The sequence below is a fragment of the Tinamus guttatus genome, unplaced genomic scaffold (genome assembly GCF_059628265.1).
Source record: "Tinamus guttatus ecotype Peru unplaced genomic scaffold, ASM5962826v1 Tinamus_guttatus_pri_ptg000246l, whole genome shotgun sequence".
Taxonomy (NCBI): Eukaryota; Metazoa; Chordata; class Aves; order Tinamiformes; family Tinamidae; genus Tinamus; species Tinamus guttatus.
In genome coordinates, this window is record NW_028288780.1 from 8,621,302 (window position 1) to 8,645,080 (window position 23,779).

At 38.6% G+C, this 23,779-nt stretch overlaps 1 protein-coding gene across 2 annotated transcripts in view; it reads right to left on the bottom strand.

The window, feature by feature from the left end:
* Positions 1–23,779, bottom strand: part of VCL (vinculin) — a 54,163-nt gene that overhangs the window by 24,801 nt on the left and 5,583 nt on the right. For both annotated transcript variants that reach the window (XM_088526421.1, XM_088526422.1), the window contains exons 2-5: positions 13,529–13,599; positions 5,823–5,973; positions 3,801–3,909; positions 1,141–1,263 (exon numbers count right to left, since the gene is read on the bottom strand). In XM_088526421.1, coding sequence (XP_088382547.1) covers positions 1,141–1,263; positions 3,801–3,909; positions 5,823–5,973; positions 13,529–13,599 — 454 coding nt within the window. The remainder of the gene's footprint in view (positions 1–1,140; positions 1,264–3,800; positions 3,910–5,822; positions 5,974–13,528; positions 13,600–23,779) is intronic.

A 23,779-nucleotide genomic window follows, 5' to 3' on the forward strand; every position in this document is an offset into this window, starting at 1 on the left:
GTATTTTTACCAGTATCAGAGATATGGAAATCAAGTCTGCTACTAGTAGTTGATTTCTTGTCCCAAGCATGTTCATACTTTGCAGTTAACACTGTTAAACACTGCAGCACAGGTTTATGCACATGCTAAGGCATGTTCATGCCTCATTACTAGTACATTCTGCACATAATGTCATTAACTCCTCACTACTGCTGCTAGCAGTGGTTGTTCAGTGCAGTGAAATCCACAAACTACTATCAGAACTTCACCTTTTATTTCACATAATTTATTTTAATTCATTAATTACATTTAATGTATTTTATTTATTTGCTTTCAAACTAGGTTTACAACACTGGTGACCAATCACTTATGTCATCTGCCATCTGTGTTACTATTATTCCTATTCCTCCATTATTTCACTGAGAACCTGATTACAACTATATCTCCCTTTAGCTGATGTACAGTTCACAGCTACCAAATGTCCCCCATTCACAGCATTAACCATCAGCCTTTAGAGTGGCAAATAAGCAGCAGCTGAAGACAGCTAACAGATGCCCAGAACACCCCCGAATGCAGACAGAAGTCAAGATAATACACACCAGCAACACACCCATTCCCCTGAGTGTCCTTACACGAGGGACAGAGGACAACATGAAGCTTTTAAAAGATGTATTTTGCAACAGCAGCAGAGTCAGGAATCTAAAGGACACTTCATGTTCCTTAAAATCTTGACAAAAAAGATTCATTTAAAAATTGGGTGAATTCTGACCTTAAGTTTTTTTTATTTTTCTAAACTGGAATGATTTGCTCCTCCTCAAAATGAGACGTATCATAATATGCCAAGAAAAGAGCCAGGGAAATGTAGGCAGATATCCTATTTGCAGTTATTAAACAAGTAAAAATCAGGGCAGGGCAGCGGGGAGATGACTGTCCTCATGTGATTGGGAAACCACTTTGGTTCAAGGAGCTCCCTCCACCTGCACCTCCAGTTGTGTTGCCGTGCTCGTCCCGGCCAAGCTAACGCCTCCAGCACCTGCCTACGCGTGGCCATCTTTGCAGAAGCAATGTCAAAGCTGTTATCTCCAATAAACACAAGATGAGAATTTTAGTTCAGAATAGACATAAATCCAGAGCACTATGAAAAATTAAAGCAGAAAATACCTGAAATAAGTACTGGCAATAGTTCCTTCACAGTATTCATGGAGTTTACCAGCATAACCCTATGTTCCTGGTGCGTTAATTCCTGCTGTCTCTCATCAATCATTTTGGCCATCTTTGTCATTCCTAAGGATTGAAGTAATTAAGCAATCACACATTAAGAAATAAAATATTAAGTTGAACTTTCTAAACAAGAACAACGTTCAAGGACTTATGACAAATACATTTAAGTTTAGAACTTTTATGTTAGCATCTATAATTTAAACTGCATTCCAGATACAAGGCAAGGTAGAATAAAAGCCTCAAATTATAGAAAAGAGATTTAAAATTGATTTAAAATCCCAGAGAAAAAATAGGAATAGAGAAAAGTGTTCTTATAAACCCCTCAGGACATTAAGTCACCTCACAAACACTGGAAGCTAATTTACAAGGTTTTTGCTTTTTTTCTTTTAAGATTTGATCAAAGCCCTAAGTGTGAGTGACAGGAAAAGGAAACTATTTTTTTCCCTCCTTTGAAGTTTTTTTCTTGATTCTACAAATCAAAAACTGAATCTATTTTGCTTCTTTAAATAAGTTCTACTGACAGTATTTCTATGGTCTAAAATAGTGAGTGAAGAATTAGATGTATTCTAGAATATATGTGTCTTCAAGAACTAAGATTGCCGAGGTTTACCACATAACAGATGGAAATTTTGGACACACTTCAATCAAAATTTAAGCTGATTTAAGTTGGTGCTCCATAGTTTTCCCCCCCCCTTCATCCCTTCTAGAGGGCTCAAAACTGCCAGAAAACAGTATACTATTGACAAGTTAACTTTCCGCTAGTTTAGAAGCTTAAGACAACCTAGGAAAAGGTTAACTAAGCCTTCATGTCAATAATGAAAAATAGGAGGACTACCACACTGCTAGCATAGATTGGCATGTTGTGCAAAAGCATGCTCACTTCAGAGCAGTCAAATCCCCAAAAGGTATTCATATTCCTCTCTTATTCCAACTTAAAACACGCAACAGTTAATTTTTAAGTACACACACTCATATTCCTGTATCTTCATCCAGCACTTAAGCTGACAGTAGGATCAAATGTCCACTGATATAGCTGAAGGGAAGAAGGATTAATGGCATAAAATGGTAAAGTTCTGCAGACCAGGGCTCCAAGTGTTAAGCGGCATTTAATTCAGGCAAAGACAATGCTTTTAGAGCATGCCAAAAGCACCAGCACTAGCTATGTATCCAGAACAGTATGAGTTTAGAAAAGCTCACCTGGGACACAGGCACAAATCTAAACCTCATTTCTGACTGAGATGTTAGATACTTGTCAAACACTTATTGCCTCCATCACAAACGTGGAACAACAAATTATGTCAGAGAGGTGCAATGACAAGCCCCAACTGCTTTGTCTGAATCAAATAGAGTAATTAGAAGCTCGGGAAAACTTCTATTTTAAAGACAGAGGATTATGACTAAAGAGAAACTAAAATTGCATATACAAAGTAAAACAACAAATTTCATGGAAAGAGATGATTGCCTTTTTTGCTTCATTGTTTCCTTTCCAAAATGAAGCAAGATGCTGAAAGTAGTTTCTCATGGGATAAAAAAGAAATTAAAACACTCTACCTTCATATGGAACTTAAACTGCATGCATAGGTTAAACCATATAATCTGAATATGTTAAATGATGTAATTTAAAAGTACATCAAGAAGGATAAACATGCTCAGTGACAAAAGACAGCTTCTAGTCTCTAAGTCTCCAAATTCCTTTATAAGCTAGTTATTCTTATATACGTATTCTTATAAAGATACATACTTATACATACTTATATATACACACATGTATGTATATATAAGAAGCTGCTGTCAAATAGTAAAACATTAATTGAATTCCTGCTCCAGTTTTAACATACTTAAGCTCAACTGTAGTTCAACTCCAATATCCTCCTACAGTTCCACCACAAAACCTAAATTGTACAAATGCTTTTGCTAAATAATACTTAATCTATTTTAATGCTTGCTGAAGCTAAAACACTGGACACAGAAGATGACTGGGAGATTAATAGTAGGTTTCCTCTATACCAGTCGACTGCTTTACTTATCGTTTATTTCCACCAGTGAAAGACAGTGTGATGTAGCATGGTGAAGTAACATGTAATGAAGGATCACCAAATAATGAAGAAAAACAACTAGGATAACAGATGAGCTTTTGCATTATACTGCATGAGCACTAGTTCTGCAACTTCAGCAAGATGTCAGTGTAGAGCGTTTAGCTTGCACTACTCCAAGAAACTGCTGGTAGGCCTAACCATCTCAGTACAGAGATGCTATAGTCTTAACCGACTCTAGCCATGAGTGCTTAATTATATCTCTTTCAAATTATATTTTCTTCATGCAAGTGCATGCTTATTTCCCACACAATGTAGCGCAGAGAGTACAGTACATATCGTCCACACAGCATATATCTTGACTCCTCTGCATTCTTAGGAGAATGTGTATCAGAAAATAGTAGCTTAAAACACTTCCAAAAATTTTAAAAGAAACTGCTTTAGCATTGTCTAAACACTTTAAACTTGGCTGGAATAGGATAGAATAAAAAAAAAAAAAAGGGCAAAAAGAATGAGGGGAAAGAGACTACACTTAATATGTTTATGATATACTGCAGCAAGTCAAACCTGGCCCTAGATTCTTTGTGTATGTCACCAAATCCTCCATAGTTTCTACTACTTCCGCCACAGTCAGATATTCCAAAATTCCTTTGCAGACACGGATGATTTTACGGACCTAAAAAAGGAATATTCCATCATTTATTAGATGAAGCTAAATGATACTTGAATTAGAAATGCAAGTCTATCATTAGAACACCTTATGTACAGCATTTGCTCACATGATGTTTGGGCAATCATAACAGGTTGGCAGTGTTGATTAGGCGACCCAAAACTCAATTACTTAAGAATGCTGTATTAATAAAGACTAAATTTAATCTGCACTCCACTACTCATCACAAATGCAAAAGCTTCCTTTCACTGTTTTCACCTTGCATGGTAACTGAAGGATAGCAGGTGAAAAAGAAATAAAGAAGTGCATTTAAGTATGCTGGCATGCCTGATTCCAAATTTTTCATTGCATTTCATTAATAAAAACATGCAAGTTAAGTCACAAAGCAAAATACAGGGAAATCAAAGTCAAAACTTTCAAAGAAAATTTTCACCACCATTCAGCTTTATGTATGGAAAAAATATATATATATAAATTATCCAACATTCCAGTGGGAAAGGTTTAGGCTTTTCAGGAAAATCTATCTATGAAGTTATGTACTTTATTCACCTCTGAATTTCTGCCTTAGCTGTTAATTACTTACTTTTTAGTTCATGCTGAAAGCCACAAGAGAGTTCTGTTGGTTAACTGGTTAACCTGATCTTCTTGCTTCCTGAACTAAGTTTCTAACAGCACAACTACAATTCTCATTGAAGAATAATTTTTTAACATTTAATTTGCATTAGTCATATGCAGTGCTCAGTCTTCCTAACTCAGTTTCCTAACTCGTAATTTCCTGTAGTAATCACTCAGTTTGGTCCCAATGTTAGCTTATCTTGAAGCACAGTAAGAGCACATAGAGCCATGTCAGGTTGCTATTTGTGAAAATCCAATCATTCCTGAGCAAAATTTTTCTTTTAACATGCAGTTGTCAAGAAAGCAGTTCAAGGAAGCATTAGTTCCATAAAAGTCAATGCCTTTTCTAAACACTGAAAGCAAGGAGATTAAATGCCATCAAGCTCACTTCCTAGCACATCTTTTAACACTTGGCAGTTATTGCTTAAAAACATTTAAAATAATATATAACTCAGTAGTGCTAGAGAAAAGCCTCATAGAATTATCCTCGTTTCAGAGGAACAAATTAACAGCACCATAACACATGTGTTAGACTACGCAGAACAGCAGGAAGAGTTATATAATAATTTCAGAGATTAAAAGGCTGTTGCACAGGTAAAAGTCAGAATTATCAGCAGCTCTGATACCTTCTGCTAGCTTCATTCTCTCTTATAGGTATATTTGCTATTAAGAAAAGCAGAAGACCTGAAAGATCTCATACTCCCAATAAGAGGATCACAAGATTTTGTTTGCTTGTGTGTTTTGCTTGTTTCATTTGAGGTGCTGCTTGCAGCACCTCTGAGCCACTTCTCTGGCTTCTGCAGCAGCCCAAATGCAACAACTGTTACCTTTATCAAAACGCATCCTCTAGCTGATGAGCGGTATAAATAATAGTTCATCATATAAATCTGCATTACCCGTTTACCAGGCCAATCACATTGCCACAGCTCATGAGGCCAAGCCAGCATATAGCCAAAAAGGCTAGGAAGTAGCCTTGGGCTTCTCAGCAAAGGGATATGGAAAACGTAAGGCTCAGTCATGGGTACAGTGAAGGGAAGGCAGAAAAATGGCAGGAGAATGTAAGACACTATTAATGGAATCCGGCCCTTTCAAAGAGTGACCAGAAACACAAAACCAACCATTGTATCCTACAAAGGTACTCTTAAAATACAAGAAGTTTCTTCTAACAGATTAAAAAAAAAAAAACAAGAAAGCTAACAGACAAAAACCACATGCAGCTCCACCACATAGTTCGCATTAGCTAGTCCGGTCAGGCGGCACAGCAGTTAGTGCGGGACTGCCGTGACCCGTGGTGCGACACCTACCTCAGCCTCGTCGAACGTCAGGAGCAAGTCTGACGTTCCCGAGAGGATGCCTCTCGATCCGTCAATGAGATAGTCACGAGCTGGGACGGAATAAGGATCCGCTTGCAGCATCTGGGCTGCCCGAACAAGCTTGGTGCAGGCGTTCTCCACTCTGCAAAGGCACACACACAAGGGGCTCGCTACTGCGCTCCAAAAGGCAACGCACTTGAGCAAACAGTGAAGGAATTGTTTTCAACCCCAGTACCTGAAGCAAGCAAGCTAATCATTCTCTGCCTTTGCTATCTAATGAACAAAGATATTTACATTAACAAGAACGCAGACAGCAAATGTATGTTTTTTTTTTCCTGAATTCAAAAATCTTCCAACTTAGGGTAAGTTTTCAATATCCTATATACAGCAGTCAATAGAGAATACTGTTAAGAAAAGGTCCCAAACACTGACTTGGCAAAGCACCTTTTATTTTAATAATCAGCATAGAAGAAGGTACCATTATTGTTTAGAGTTTCCCAATCCAATTATTAACCTTTATCATACTCAGATTTGCCTTAGTATTCAAGGAGCAATTGCCATTAATATTGAATTATAAATGTTAAATTATTACTACCCATAAGACATTAAAACATGCTATTAAGAAAACCAAGTTCCTCAAAGCTCACGCTCCAGCTTTTAAGTTTATTTGCACTCACTAGAGAAACTTCATTTTAAATGGCCACAAGATTTAGTGATAACATATGAATTTCAAATGAAGGTTGAAATTCTGTTTTTAGGAACAGGAAGGAGGATTTACAAGATCTAATAATGTGCAATTATAACAACAATTATAATAACATAGAAGATACTACAAAAAACAAACAAGCTCTAAAATTAAGTCATTTTTATCAAGACATTTCATATAACAATTAAGAAAAAACATAATAACGGGAACATTAAAAAGCTTTCCATTTTGTTTGCTTGCTGTAATCGCGTCACAAACAACGTTCAAACTTTGCTTCTAAGTTTCTAAGCAGTAGAAGCAGCTGAGCCTTCTAAGGCTAAGCTAATCATGACTGTAGTTACAGACTATGCTGACCATGACTCTCCTCCACTCTCTCACCTTGTTTAAGAGAAACATAAGTAAATCCAATATGCTGATTCTGCGCATGTATAAATGCCATATGCCTATTCTAGTTCCAGTCATGTTCCAGCAAACATTAAATGCTTTTATTTCCAGCCATACTATTTCTTATCGTAACTTTTTTCATGCTTGCCATGCCTTTTTTTCTAGTGGTCATTTAGGAATACTCTTTTATCATAGGCTTCTTAGTTAAATTATATGGAAAAGTTAGACTTTTTTTTCCCCTCCTCATTTTTCCCCCTCTTATGTTCTTTTCCACAGAACATAATGTTTACCCCTACCACTGACTACAACAAGAAATCAGACAACTATTGCAGGAAAAACAGCCTTTTTCAGCAAGTAAGGTTTTCAGCTAATGGCTCCCCAGATAAGCAGCTCCATTGTCATAGCCTCCTGCTCAGTGAGACATCTGGCCAGCATATAAGGTGATAACTCATAACAGAATAGAAGAAAAAAAAAAAAAAACACAGCTTTAAGATAGAGTGGGAATGGTCTGCTCATGAGCATCCAGTGCACTTAGCTCTAAAACCCAGGCCATCTAATCTCACTAATGTAGATTCCCCCACTTCAAGTTTATTTTTCCCAACCCTGCTAAGAAAGCAGATATCACCTCCTCATCCCACTAGAGGCACAGACTCAGAAATACCTCATTTCATACAGCTCGGTTTCATGGCCAACTGTTTAATAACAACAATTTCCTCCAGGCTGTCTTTTCTATTTGCGAACAAATGAATTAATGTAAATGTGCATTAACCCCATAAATACCCACAATTTGGCACAAGAACAAAGTTTCAGGAATTTCAAAGACTTCTTTTTCCAGGTTTTCAAGTTGAATCTTTAGAATTTATTTTGTGTTTTACTTGTTTATCCAAGAAAAAGGCATTATACATGTATAAACTTCTTTTGTATAATCTTTGAAAGAGTTCAAGAATGTGCACTTCTATGTGCAAGAAAGGAGGTTGAAGAAGCAGCGAGAAAATACACCAGGAAAAGGATTACATGGCACGGGCAGGAGGATTTCAAGTTAAAGGATAAACTATGCATATTCACTGCCATGTATTGCTTGTTGTCTCACAAAAAAACATACCAAAAAGGCCCCAACAGTACTAAAAATTTTAATTGAATCACTTATGAGAACGCGTCTTTGCTGCTTCATGTTTTTATGTTGCATAATCTGCACTCTGTATGCATAGAAACCACACCTAGAGAAACAAACAAGAACCAACACAGAGAACTTTGAACAGGTAGGTACTTCAAGCACATTTGATATAAAATTTAAAAATTCTTAAGTTTAAACATGTGGGAAAAATTAACCACAGAGCGACAATAATTACTGCTAATGACAATTTTTGTGGAATACCCTCGCACATACTTCTTTTACATTCAGATCCTAACAGTACAAATCTCATCTAGTTTGAGAATGGGAGGGTTAGTTAAGAAAGATAAAATTTTCCCAATTAAAAAAAAGGCAAATAAAACAAGGAAACACACACAGAGAATCCAAATCACAACAAAAGTCTGCACATGACGTAATATCATACAAGTTATATACTACTACATCTGTATTAGTATAGAGGACTAATTTCCTCTAAAGTTCAGGATGTTAGCTTACATTTAAAAAAAAACACACAGACCAAGGGTCAAGCAGAAAACAGCTAAATTTACAATAAGTTATCCACTCATGCCATACAGTTAATTTGAAGTGGTATTCAATTCAGACAAGCTGAAAAAGTCTCAAAACTGAACAACCAAATAATCAGAATCTACTAGTGTATTCTCAGAAATGATTTTTCTTGCTGAAAGATTTTTTTTGTTCTAAAATATTTACCAAAATAAAACAAGGTGTTTTTTTGGTTGTGTTTTCTAGGCATTTTCACTATTTCTAATAACAAGAGGGAAAATGCCATTGTCCAATGAATTCCTATCACTTGCCTATCATTCTTAAAAATTCAATTGATATCTGGCTGGTAAACTGAAGTCTCATCATGAAGCAATTAGAAAACAAAACCTCCTCTGGGAATCAAACTAATCTTCAAATATCTAAATCCCTATCTTATCAAAGACACTATAAAAAAAATGCCTATTTTTATATTAGAGGGGCAATATCAATAAATCTATTTTAATGCCACCCAAATTTTACGTGGAAATGACACATAGGTCACAATCCTTCCAACTGTAACAACTTTCAACAGTCAGCCAACTTTATTTCTGTTGGTATCTTCTTTACGTAGTGTGAGGAAACGTTGCAGCTTATACTAAACTCATTTTATTTACCAGGATTTAGGATTGACTTCTGTTTTCCTCCAACACAGGTGGCTGTTCTAAAATATAAGACTATGCCTTTGATACTTGAAGTTGGACTTCTTTCAATTTTGAACTGCTCAAGCTGTAGAGAGTTTGCTCACTACAGTTTAGGTTACCTACAGCTGCAGAAAAATGATTTTCAAAGTAAATACTTTATAGCAACATAATGTAGTTAACACTGGTGACTAGTAATGCTGTGCCAACTTGACTACAAAAATAGTATTGACGTGAATAGGACTACGGTTTAATTTAAAGAGTTTGTGTGCAAGTGTAGACAATTTTTTATTCTGCATGCAAACAATTCATGTGTTGCTCTGTGTTCTTTGTGTCATGGTGGACAACAAGTTGACCATGAGGCAGCAGTGTGCCCTCGTGGCCAAGAAGGCCAATGGGATCCTGGGGTGCATTAAGAAGAGCGTCTCCAGCAGGTCAAGGGAGGTGATCCTGCCCCTCTACTCAGCCCTGGTGAGGCCGCATTTGGAGTATTGTGTCCAGTTCTGGGCCCACAGTACAAGAGGGATGTGGAGCTGCTGGAGAGAGTCCAGCACAGGGCCACAAGGATGATCAGGGGCCTGGAACATCTGCCCTATGAGGAGAGGCTGAGGGAGCTGGGCCTGTTCAGCCTGGAGAAGAGAAGGCTGAGAGGGGATCTGATCAGTGTCTATAAGTACCTCAAGGGAGGCAGTGAGGAGGATGGTGCTGGTCTCTTTTCAGTGGTGGCCACCAACAGAACTAGAGGAAATGGCCACAAACTGAAGCATCAAAAGTTCCACAGGGACTTAAGGAAACATTTCTTAACAGTGAGGGTGACAGAGCACTGGAACAGGCTGCCCAGAGAGGTTGTGGAGTCTCCTTCTCTGGAGATCTTCAAAACCCGCTTGGACGCAGTCCTGTGCCATGTGCTCTAGGTGACCCTGTGTGTGTGCAGGGGGGTTGGACTAGATGACCTCTAGAGGTCCCTTCCAACCTTAAGCATTCTATGATTCTATGATTACAGATTTTTTCCTTCATTACAGCAGAATTATATTAAGTAATATGAACAGCAAAACCATCTGATTTAAATCCCATGCATTACTCATACGCTCTAGGGACCAAGACAACTGCAATGCAGAACACGGCATTTTTTAACACTAGGTCAGTGCTTCCAAGGTGGTTCATGCCCCTAGCAAGTTAAGGGATGCATGTTAGTCTCCCTGTGGCTAACAACGCTGCTGGCTGCAATCACACTCTCGCTGGAAAAATTCACACAGTATCAAATATTCATTAGACATCCTCAGTCAATGAAAGTAGAATAAATTAATAATAAGAATACACAATACTAATACAATACAAAGTCCTTAGGAAGAATAAGGTTTCCATGATCCTTCAGGCATGTTTCCTTCCAGGTCTTGTGGTCCCTTTGAGTGGGAAAACCATGGGCAGGGAATGGGGTGCTAGTGCAAGTGCCCTGTTCCTTACAAGTCCAGTCTGGGCAAGCCCTGCAGAAGGACTTCCCAAAGATGACTGCTAATTCTTGAATCAGGAGTTCAGAAACGAACATCCCTCCCCTCTAAAACAAACAGAGCAAGAAGAGAAAAACAAAAACAACAACAACAAAAAAGCCACCTCCATCCAAGTCTTGCTTTTTAAAGCAAAGAAGGCAGAGCTCCTTGGCAGTTTCCTCACAGCTACCACTTGTCCCTACACCACAGATTAAGTAAAAACAACGAATATAATAGGCTATCACTCAGAGATGATCCATCATTCATGTTAACCCATCCAGGATATTAGGCAAGTACTGTGTGAAAAAGTTGCATTATTGTGACAGCTCCGCTTCTCCTTTCTCACTGTAGTACAATCTAAAAGCAGTCACAGATTGTTGCAGAACAAGTTCTTTACTCAGCAAGAAATGTTACTATTTAGCAGCGTCCCACTAAAGAATCTTCTAAGCTTTCTGCACATTTCTATAGTAATATGACTATGTAAGTCTTCATAATCTAGTAAATATTATCAGAGACCATTTATTGTGCAGCAATTCAAAAGGCAGCCTCTTTTCCTTAGTCCCTTAACTTTCCCCTCGGTGAACAAGAAGCTGGAAATGAACCAAAAACTCTACACATCCTAGAAAATGAGCACAAACAAAATGACATGTTTATATACAGCTCCCCAAGGATCAAGAAAAATGTTTTAGTCTCATTTCAATTCACACACGCACACACACATCCTCCAAAACCAGCAAACACTCTCCCTCAAAACACAAAACAACCCTGAAAAAAAGCAAACAAGATCATACACCAGGAACACAGTGTGAGAAATACTGTCTGGATTGCATCAAAGGCCCTTTTAGCTCAGTATCCTGTCTCCAAAAGCAGCTGCAAGTGGATGCCTAAGACAGGCTAAGAACAGGCTAAGCATTTATCACACTTCCTCTGGGCACTCTCCTATCCTGCAGTTATTTTCAGCTCACGGGATGTGCGTTTGCCTATTTGATAACCCTCAGTGGATTCCTCTAATTATTTGCCTGTTATCCTCTAAATCAAAACAAGAATTCAGGGCACCATTTATTGTATAAAGCAGTATAAAAAACAACAAAAGGCAGAGCTATCAGCCTGATTGTAAAGTCACCTTCAAGTTCTTGCACTGCAAGAGTGGTGGACAGTATCCATACCTCCATGCAACTCAGTTCCTCGTCCTTTGCTGATAATCATTTCTGACCAGCACTGGGCATGTAGCGGATGCTCACAGATCTATCAGAGCTCCATGACCTTCCTTTCTTGCTAGCAGTGATAGTCAGTTTGCAGTCAGGCATCCTATCTGAAGCTAAGCTGCTACTTGCTCACACCTGTCAGTTCAGATCTATTAAAATGATTTCAGGTACATGTAATATCAAGTGACTTTGTTTAACCATCATCTGCTGTAATTTCTCACTGTTCATCCTGTTTCTAAGGGCATTTCAGAATGTGGCTAAAATGACCAATTCTAGCACAGATCTGTAAATCCCTGCTTATGACTTCCCATCATTGTCAGAGCTAACCATTTCTTGTTTCCTTTCACTGCAAATCTTTTGTTTTCCATGTAAGAATTTTCCTTCTTATCCAGTGCCTACTTTTCTTACAAGCTTTCAGATTTTGCTAAAAAGCCTTTAGAAATCCAAGCACTTGGATTAGAAATGTCACCAAGATGGATAAGGCTAAGAACTGGGCAGTTTGGTGAGGCAAGATCTGCCTCCACGAAGACACTGTCAATTCATCTAAAACAAACTGTATTTATTAGGGTGCCTCTAAATTCTCTTCAGTACTATCTCTATTATTCCCTCTTCTCTCCAGTCATTTGTCCTAAGGGTATGCCAGACCTCATGCATCCTGCTCCCCAGATACTCCTTTAAGTTTTTCAAACTGGAGCATCACCTACACTTCTGACACACTACGTAATTCCAGGTGAAATCTTACCTATCAGTCATAATTCAACTATTCCATTCACAAACCTTGACACTTTGGCTAATATCACCTTCCTAGCAGGACTTTTGTTTGTTTTGTGAAATTAGAGTGCAACAAAATAAATCTACATTCACTGTTTCTTGGGAATTTCAACATCACTGATGTTCTCCATTCTATTATTTTCCTATTTTCCTCAGTGCTTTACAACTTGGAACATTTGCGTCTTCTGTCTTTATGAATACAGCAAAATATTCTTTCATTTTGTACCCATCATCAGATAATACTAATATTGCTTTCAGTGGCTTGTAAAGCAAAATCATTTCAGTTAAAAGTTTTCATTGGACAGTAAGAAATTTTGCCATTTTGCAATAAGAAAAAAGCGATGCATTTCTTTTAAGACAGACCAGCAGGAGAAAAAAAATATTATTGCCTTCAATATGAACTAGAAAGTGGCAGTCACTGCCCTTCAAATGTCTTAGATTTCCAAGCTGTGATATCAGACATCAACTGCCTACACTGCCAAAATCACATTTTACCTATCACATTAAAGAGAAGATTTTGAGAGAATTCTACCCATTTTATTTGGCATTGTTAAGCATAAAACTAGCACACAGGTAAGTGACATGGTTGCTGTGGAACATTTTTATTTTTGGAAAAGACATAAGGAAGACATGTATAGACAAGACAGGTACCCATACAAATAAAATATAAAGAGAAATTTCATCACTATTGCCTGAAAGGTCATTTCTGAAGATGGTGAACAAGCAAAGAGAACTACATATTTTCTCATCTGCTTTGCGTAGCAATAACCTATCACTGGGACATATCTCTTGGACCTACAATAGAAGATTTGACAATATAAATGAGTTTACTTGATAAACGCAGGCGGCATATCCCTTTTCAAGATCTGGTCTTCTGTTGTCTGCACAGTCTCTTTTCCAACCTGCAGGAGAAAGAAGTCATACTTAAGATTAAGAATTCCAGCATAAAGTCTAGATGAAATCAAATAGTAACAAAAAAATATTTGTAGCAATGACAATTCCTTCCATATGTTTCTTGTTGTCATGTCTGGTTTTGACACCATTATTTGCATTAGTCAAGTTTTAATACCTTACAAATCACATTTTGTCTAATGCCAACATTGCCGCTAAGTGAGTTGGGGAAGGGAGGAATGCTTCCCCTCCTCCTACTCCGCATTGGAAGAAACTGTACAACTAAATACAATAAAAAACTTAATCCCAATGAACTCTGTAGACTACTCTTTCAATTACCTCCAAAAGTCAAAAAGCAAATTCAAAGTTAAAGAATACTCCTCATTTTCCTATTCAGTCTGTCTAGTCTATTAGAAAAATGTACGTAATTACTGACAATGCTCCCCACACCCACATTCACACCCTCCTTAGGCAAAAATAATTATGCAAAAGTTGATAAAGAAAGCAATAGAATAAGATCTGTGTTTTTCTATGCACTGGCTGTTGCGTTATACAATACAAGTCTTTCTAATCAGTAGTTGGCTCTCTGGACTGTGAGATCACCAACTTGACAAAATATTTCCAGCTTCTTTGTTCCCTGTACTTTCCTGCTGAATAAGCTATTCAGAAATGCATCCCAAAGCAGAAGGTCTTTAACCCAGACACTAGCTTGTGTTAAGGGCTGCCAGAGCTGCTCAAGCTACACAAGACAGTACTAAAAACCGCTGATCAGCTGCTCTTTAAAGACTTGCTGTTTTTTGACAGAAGCTGCAGTGTGCCAATATGTACAGTACTTGAATTCTAGTGCTGTGCAGCACTCCAGAAGCAGCATTTCCTTGCAGCTTTACTCTGCTTGCCAAAACTGGTCTTGCTACTTTGATCCTTTTAAGAAGGACTTTAAGGAATTAAAAGGGCCCCAATATTTCCTCTGGTTCATACACATGGACAGTCTAGCCTTTTTATTTTTTTTAAGCTTAACTAATTCTACACTTGCACGCTTGCAAATATTCATGCATATATTTCCTAGAAACAGAGCGAGGAGCAAAGGTATTGGAAGCCCTTAGTTTTTACCATGATTTCCCAACTGCTATGCTTACCAGGATGCATGGGCAGCTAGCGCAGAGCCCTTGGGCACTGCCAGGACTCCCTTGGCCCCAGCATCTCGGCAGGGAAAAGAGAGCACGCGGGAGCAGGGAATGCCCCAGCCGCACCGTTACAAGGGTCTCCTGCTCCAGTGTCTTCCTGACCTGCACTGAGGGCTGGCCTGCTTGTTCCAGCCATGCCCACTCCACATCATGAAACTTAAATATATTTCTCATATGCGTGTGCATGCAAATGTGCAAAAACATAACAGAAAGGGAATAATCCTCATAAATGTATATAATTTGGATTATAGAGAATACATTATTTGGCTGTAGATAGAAAGTTGTGACAAGGTTAAAACCAAGAGTCATGTTTTATTTCAAACAGCTACTGGGGAAAATCTCATTGTCTTCAAGATGTGTTTCCTTCTCAGCTGCACCAATCTGAATATAGATCAATTTGGGGATTTTTTTGTTTAGTTGGTTTTAGTGATATACAACTTTCAAAGAATGTGTGAAAAACAAACTCTACAACAAGACTTTAATTTAAAGCTCACCCTCACCCTAGCCATCAGCCTGTCTTTTTCATACTGAATATGAACCAGGAACAAGTGTGAAATAGTATATTATAGCTAATGAAAAAGCTATCAAAATTACTGTGAATTTTACCATCTGAAACAAAAGCATTTCTTCAGTCTGGAAAGCAAAGTCTCCTCCTCTTAAACTTTTCTAAAAATAAAATATATCTAAGCTCAACTCAGAATGCAACATTCAGCCCACAAACCTGATACAGCTGTCTTCACCCACACTGAAACTAGGCAGAATAATTTTAGTTTTTTTTTTTTTTTCTCTCCTCAGTAGACCATAATTCTTCTGCAAAGACTTTTCCAAGTAATTTTTTAAGCCTTTCAGTGGCAGATGAGTTAGCTTCTACACATTACCTTCATAAACAAACATGTAAATCTGATTTTTTGAGCTTAACTGAGGTACCTCATTCATATGAGCAAGCACTCTATTTTCATGTGTAGCTGGTATCAGACAGGTGGGGCATACAAAAATGGAACAGACCATTCCAACACAGAGAGCTCCAACACAGCCACTCAGGAGGCCTCTTTGGAGCAAACACTCAGTCCTTCAGGCTCAAGAATTCCTTGCTATGCCTGGCAAGGCTCTTTAGTCTTCAAATGGAAGTAACGTATAGGATACAAATACATTTCCATTTCCAGTGTTTGTAGGGAGTGTCAGTCTCAGCACATCTCTGAAATATAGGCCCAGTTTTTGTCCTAAACTCCAAGACAGCCCATTTTTCTCCCATGCTCGCACATTTGAAATACTCTTTCATCGTATATCCTCAACATCATATGGCACACAGAAAAGATACTTACACAGAGGATTTAACACTTACACAGAGGATGAAATGCCTGCATAAGGCAGGCATTTCATATTTGCATAGCTATTAGCCTTTAGAAGTGAACCAAGGCAAAGGTATGGCGTGTAAAAAACAAGCCTACTCTGCATACTATTTAACAGAAAGTCTCAAAGCAAAGCCACACTGATGCTTTCTAAAGACACAGCCCCAGTAAGAGGTTTTGTGGGTTTTCCTTTTTAACTTTGTGGTTAGGAGATTTGTTTCTTCTTTTAATAAGACCCAGTTTCTTTGTACCGACTTTTATGTTGACTAAGTAGTTTCCGCAGTGCTACACAATGTAAGGATTCACTCAGCTACACTTCGGTTCTCCTGAATGCTATAGGAATCAAGAAATGTTTTATTTGCTTTAAAGATCCCACTCTGCTTCAGGCAGGAGCAGCTTGATGTTAATACAAACGGAGAACCTGAGTTTTATTCCCATTCAGGTATTCTTATCTTCTAACATAAACTTCTCTTGGCTAAGTGAGAAGCAGCAGCTTGCAGAGAATCCCGGCCTTCGCTTTTAAATAGGGAAGATCACTTCCCACAGTTCCAGAGAAACTTTTCCTTGCAAATGATGGAGTAAAGCAGAGTAAGGCTTCCCGAGCCTCGCAGAGCAGTGACAGATGCTATCACCAACGCCTGCCAAGGGCCTTTGGGTGCTGTGATCTCCACCCATTAATATTCATTTTGATACTACTTGGGCAAAGTGGTGACTCACACCGGAAACTAAACAGCTGAATTCACGTGAAGGGAGACCAAGCAGTACTGAACATCGAGGAACAAATCGGCCTAGAAGCATGAAGGAAACGGGCACCCACAAGCTCGAGGGCCACTATGAGCAGTGAACAGGCTTCTAGAACGCTGCAAGAAGGACCAGGCAGACTGGGACCTCCTGCTGCTCCTGCTCACAGGACCCTTGTTCACAAGTCACTCTTGCCTCATCTGCCCCTACTACCAGAAGATCAGTATGTCTGGAACCCCACTAAGACATGCTATAACATCTTAAAAATAAATAAATAAAAACCAAAACACACCATAGAAAGTTGCTGGCCTTTTTCTGCATCCTAAGAAAAGGTGGCCTAGATTGCAAGACGATGAACAATCCATCAGGAAGCACTAGAAGCAAGCAGAAGTTATGCTAAATATATGCCTACTCACTGCTGGCACATACATCTTGCACTAGAGTCCAGATTAAAAAAAAATGCAACTTTGGGCAAAAAGAATTAAAACTTCAAGTGAAAATATTTTCAATTCAAGCTAGAATCGGGGCTCTCACACATGATGGAAGAAAAATTAAGGCATAAGTTAATGCAGGCCACAGCTGTGTCCTTAAACCTTTCACAGAGCCCTTGCCTCTACCTCAAGGCTTCTCCACTGAAGGGCAACAAGCAGGTCCTTCATCTCTTGAGGTCAGTGCCATTTTGTCTCAGGGGACTCAAATGGGGCATGGGCTCAAGTGCAACTTCTGAGTCAGTCTTCCTTTAGCAAAACTAGTCATTTCAGCCAAATTAACATGGAAAGATGTTGGGAAAGAGGAAGAAGCCAGGGCAGCATAAAAGAAGCCAAACAGTACATCTGTGATTTCTTTTACTGGCATCAGCCCTACCATCCTGATTGCAATCTATGTTCTATTTTTGTTTACAGTATCAAGTATAACAGCAAATAGAGACTTTGGTGATATTTCCAACTTTCTCACTCAGCTTGTCTTGAAATACAGCCCTTGGAGCGACTGTCATTTTACCATACCCTGGTCCCTAACCACCATTATTCATACAATAAATGTTAACAAAACAGAATTGCACATATCCTAGCATAATAGAACACAAAACTTTGCCAAATTAATATCTAAGAGACTCTGGTTGCTTCATAAAATTTCATGGTCTGATCTAAATTTCACAAGTCACTCAAAAATTAAGATGGGACAACATCCTCACCCTCTGGTACACGTACGACATTCTGCAGTATATAAAATAGACAAGCAATCCTGAAATGCCTTTAGAAAGATACAGGAATCAAAGTTTATTGGTTACTCATCACAGTCTACTCCTCTGCAACCAAAACAACCAAAGAAGTTGTAGTTATAATCAGCTAGAATAAAGCCTATTTATTTTCACTTCATTCCCTGCTGCTCTTGGAAGCCTTTAACAACAAATTTATGGCTTGTTCAGTACTCCGGCTTTTCACTTCAGTTAAATCTAAAAAAACAAGATTGATTTTTCACAATATTAGTGTTAAACAATAGTGTTAACACTATTTTAAGAACCTTTGTTTAAACTTTCCTGCTCACTACCTGCCATTGATTAGGATGATGCAATTAAAGGCTGAAAAAATAAGCCTAAAGAAATAAGCAGGCGAATTCTCCTCTTTTAGTTTATGCCAGCCACAAGCAATGCCTATGTACTGCCACTGACATTAGTGAAGGCGACCACTCTTTTGTGAGCTAAGCATGAATTTATGGAGCCTGCTGAACGAGAGCCTGGCCACCATGCCTTTCAGTTCACATGGAAGCTGTGACTGGCTCCTAGTTTTCTCATGATGACCTCAGGACCAGAATTCCAGGCATAGCAGGGCACCTTTCCAAACTCCTCTGGCAATAAGCCAAGTAAGTGAGAAGGCTCCAGCCATCTGGTCCCCAACAGCAGCTAGCTGACCTACCTGTCTACACGGGAGATTAAGACAAATTTCAAATGCCCTGAGGCCAAGGAACCCTTGTAGTCCAAGTTAAACACCACAGAACCATTTAGAAATCAGAAATGACAATTTCTACGATGACACCATGGGTACCAAATGATATTTTTACTCATGCTGCTAGTGCTGACAGATAAAGCTGATGCTTGGTTGCTCTGGATGATTAAGAGGGGCACATATGCTATAGAGGAAGGAAAAGCAAATATTGATTATATCACAGCGCATTTTTTTATAGAACTTTTACAAACAGTTCCTCTACAAAGGGAAACCAGTACTTCTTAGTAAGACTTTAAGATATGCTATATCTGACTTTAATCAAATTACATAGAAGTCAACTCTGATCTTTCAGCATATGCAAAATCCACTGGGAAACATCAGGAGGCTGCTACAATTGTCCTTTACAAATGAAATGAATGAAATGCTCAGCTGCAATTAGCCACAGAAAACACTGTTGGAAGCTTGTACCTCAAAAGTTTTCCCAGTGTATTCCCATGCATCCAGAACTGTAGATCATTACTAAGGTTTTCAATACACTTTACCAATAATGTATAAATAAATCAGTATCATACTGAGATAGCGAATGTGACTGCAGAGCTAAATTCTCTCCTTATCAGAATGCCTTTCTAAAGGGCAAGCAACAGAACATTTTACAGCAAGATGCTGCTGGTATATTTATCTCTTCACTGACAAGTGGCTAATATTGGCTAAAATCTTTTCCACTCTGCACACAAGGTTTTCTTTCTTTCACCAGTAATGAAGATACTTGGGAAGGACTGAGGGGATAGGCCATGTTAAGCAGGATAATAATCAGAAGAAAATATTCCAGATATTTCCATGTTACCAGCAGAGCTAGTAACACTTATAAAGCCTCATCACAAGAAGTTCGTAAGTCAAGTTGAAGGAGAAGAGCTTTCTTTCCAAAAGACAGCAAGTTGTCCCGTGAGAACTCATACTTCTCACAAATGCCAAACACAGCACAGGAGAGAGATTCTCTGAATCAGCTGAAGCCATAGTTTCACATAGGCACGTATAGACCTGCTCCCCAGGCCACCTTTGCTTTAACAGGATCACAAATTAATACACAAGGAGCTGAAAAAATAAAGAACAAATAAACTTGCATTCTCTGTTACTTTGTAATTTCACACTCATAACAGTAACACGTCCTTCTCATGTTTCTACAATGTCCGACTAAATCAGATGAAAGGCAAATAGAGACCAAAGTCTCATATCTGAATTTCAAGGAGTAAGTCCTGAACTTCAAAAGAGTGTAACAGGAAACCTTGAAATGGTAAAACATGTTGAATAAATAAAAACAAATGTTGTCAAATAAAAATGTAAACTACAACAGTAGATATAGAGTGGCAAAACCCACCATTTTTAAAGGCTATTCCTTGCAAGATTTAAGAAAGTCTTAATATGGAAACAAGAAGGTAAAATTATTTCAGGAACGTATAATACAAAAGCAAAAACAGGAATAGTAACTTGTTTTATAGAGCAAGAACATTGAACCAAATATAAAATTAAAAATATTTTGACACTGTCTTGCTGCACAGAGAAAGCTGACACTTAGACAAAAACAGGAACAAGAACATCTCCTTCCATGAACTTCCAGGTACTCACAGTGCAGAGCTGTCATTCATCATCTCAGTTGCCTTCATAGATAAGATTTGCTGCTAAAAGTACCCAAAGATTCACTTTGGTATTTAGTTAACTACAACATCTCTTTGCTACTTTCTACACCCCACTTCCATTTTTAGAAACCCACATCTAACTTCATGGGTATTGTTAACCACATTAATGTATCACAACTGAAAATGTAGGTCAGCTGCCACTGCTTGAATTTCAGGATCGTCTGTTTATAATATCCAGACTTGGACTGACTTCCACATACCGGACTGTTTAACACAGACTTGCCTTTTCCATAGAAAGGTCAGCGCTGCTTCCTGCTTTGCCCCTGACACATCACTCGTTCCAGAGTAACACAATTTTTTCCTCTGTAATCTCAAGATAAGAGCAGTTCCCTGCAGGAGGAGAAGGTTTATAAGCACTGGGCAAGAGGAAGGAAAAGCAGTTGCTTTGAATACCACTTTTGATAGCAGAGGAGGAAGAATATGAATCAGCGTAGACTTTAAGCCATGACAAATCTGAACACTTCCAGCACCAGAGAGGGGTGAGGCTTCTGTCGGTGGGAAGATAGCCCGGTGTAGGACTGTACTTGTAGCCTGTCATTTACATGACACTGCATTAAGATTCTAAATGTAGCTGTTTTGCCAAAACCACCACCTGAAGATGACCATTCACTTTAAGCCATTCCCCACTTCTTACAATAAAGTTTCCCAAACGCTATTCCAAATTACTGGACTTCATCTTTGTATCTGACATATAAATGCTGACTTAGTTAACTTCATCCTTGTCAAGCGACATCTATTTCCATGCCCATAATCTTGTTGGGTTACATAAACTAAGTGAGGTTAACAACGTACCAAAACAGAGAAACACATCTCCTGTGTTTATATACACAGGAGATGCTCCTTTATCTGCTTACTTGAGAACTCAACCTGCTAATGCAGGAAATCAGTGTTCTGTCCATGATTGTCTTTAATCCTGCAGTACTATAGTACACCAGAGCACAACAGCCAAAGTTATGAAGTAACTTGCAATGACATAACCAAAAAAACTCCTATCACATAGTTATGCAATTTGGCTAATTTCCAACAAATACAAGTTTGGGAGTCAGTTAGCAAGCCAGCTATAGAAGAAGAAAAAAAAAAAAAGTCTCCACAAGGTAACTGTGCTCTGTCATAGAAGTGGAAACTAGAATCATCAGGTTTACAAAATCCCTCACATCTTATTTTCTCCAAAATTGTATCATGACCTGGTTAATTGGCAGCATCAAAACTTTCAAAACACGCAAGCCACATACAGGAAAGCTCCAGCTCTCAAAGAAAAAGAAGTTGCAAAACACAACTGTGCAATAATCTGTCACAAGGAAGGCCAGCAACAGCTCCAACAGCAGTTAATAACTGCCTCAGGTGCAAGGCCCCTTAGCATTTCACCACCCTGAGCAACTGGAGAGCAGGAAAAAGATCCCCCAGCCACTCCAGCTCAGAAAAATTTCCAGACCAAAGGGGTACACTGAAAGTGAGCTTGCAACTGAGAGAAAACACTTTATATGTTTGAGTTCTGATAATCACTGAAATTAAGCTGAGAAGAAAAAAATGTTTAATTAACAGAAAAATACAGCTCCTTCTATTGCAAGGGAGAGGGGCTGGGCTGACCCTCATGTACCAGCTGAGTCTGGAGAGCTCAAGTTTGCTGTTGTTCTCCACTATTAATTTAAGAGAAACAATAACAGTGCTTTGCTTACTAAAAATACTATTTTGTTCAAAGAAAGTCTTGAGTCAAGGAGAAAACCAACTAAGAAGTTTACAGAGGTTTCCACCCTCTCCTGATTTTCTGAGGAGAGAAAAAACAAATAAACTTTCCACAACTGTGGCAAGGAATGCAAAGTAAGTTAGTGATTTAGTTATAAATGAGAAGTTCATTCATTCAAAGCCCAAGCAGACCTGTGGTCAGCAGGAATCTACCCCATTCCAAAATTTAACTCCCAAGTTATCTTTCACAGATGTTCACTAGTAGTCCGGTTGAAGTTGCAGTTTCTGCTCCTTGCAATACACAGCCTCCTCCAAACACAGCAAAGAGTTTGGAGATAGCACAGGAAGCAGCTCGGCTTGTTGAGGACTCAGCTTGGAGTAACTACATCCCAGATGACAGCTCTGCTGCTCCACAGAAGGAACCTTCAGACTCTTCTGCAACTTAAGAGGAAAGAGCTGGTAGGACTACAATAGGGCAAGAAACCAGATTGGCCTTTAATTAATAAATCAGCTTCCCACTTTAACACACCTACTCCTTACATCAAATGGCGACTGTTTGGTGACAATTAACTGTTTGATAACACCCATGACTTACCCAGTACAGCCCAAAGGGCTCCTCATCAATAAGGGGACTACAGAAATAATCACCATTCTAGTATTATTTTGGCCCTTCTGTGACTATGCCTACTTAAGAAATTATTTTTCATAGTTTTTTATTTTTTATGCACTCTTCAGCTTTTAAGGAGGGACAGGCCTATATCTGTAACCCATTCAGCTAAGATTTGAGTTTATACCATATTACTATTCTTACAAACAGAAGATAAACAGGTAAGAGAACACACACAGTGACACTTCTATAAGTGTGTCCGTTAGAAGAAACAAAAGGCAAGTCTTCATCATCTTATTGAAAATTATTGCTGAATAAACAATATTCAAGAATACGAAGCACTACAAAAATCCTGACGAAGCGCCAATTGCTCACAAGCCTCACAGAAGAACACTTTTCAGTCTGTGCCTACTGCCAACCTGAACTGGAGACTGCCATGAAGCAATCCATAGTCTGAGTCCATTAAATATTTAGACAACTTAATTACTATCTACAAAATGTACTGTCTCCTACTCAAGTGATTCAAAATTGACCCAATTTTACAGTGCGTGGAGCAATGAGAGCCCAATAGTTGCAGTGTACCTACATATTTGAAATTGGCATTCATAAAAACATTGAAGCATAAAGCTTGTAAACCAGCCAAAGCAATATTTCCTTTTCCAAATTCTATTAGTCAGGATTGCACTTGTGCACAATATTTAACTGAGGACCAAAGACTAACAAGCTCAATCAAACCTTCTCAAACAACCATATAACCAAAAGAGATACTGGACTTCTCCCATCAAGCAGGGTAAGCTCTAAATAATATTTCTAGCAGACAGATCAAGGTGCCAAGAAGAGGAGACATTCTGTTGGACTTCATACTTAGTAACCAGGAAGAACTGGTTGGAAATGCGAGGACAGGAGCAGCTTTGGCTGCAGGTACCATGAGAGATGGAGTTACCCTGAACCTACTTTCATACAGTACACCTGTAAAGACTTCTTCCCTGG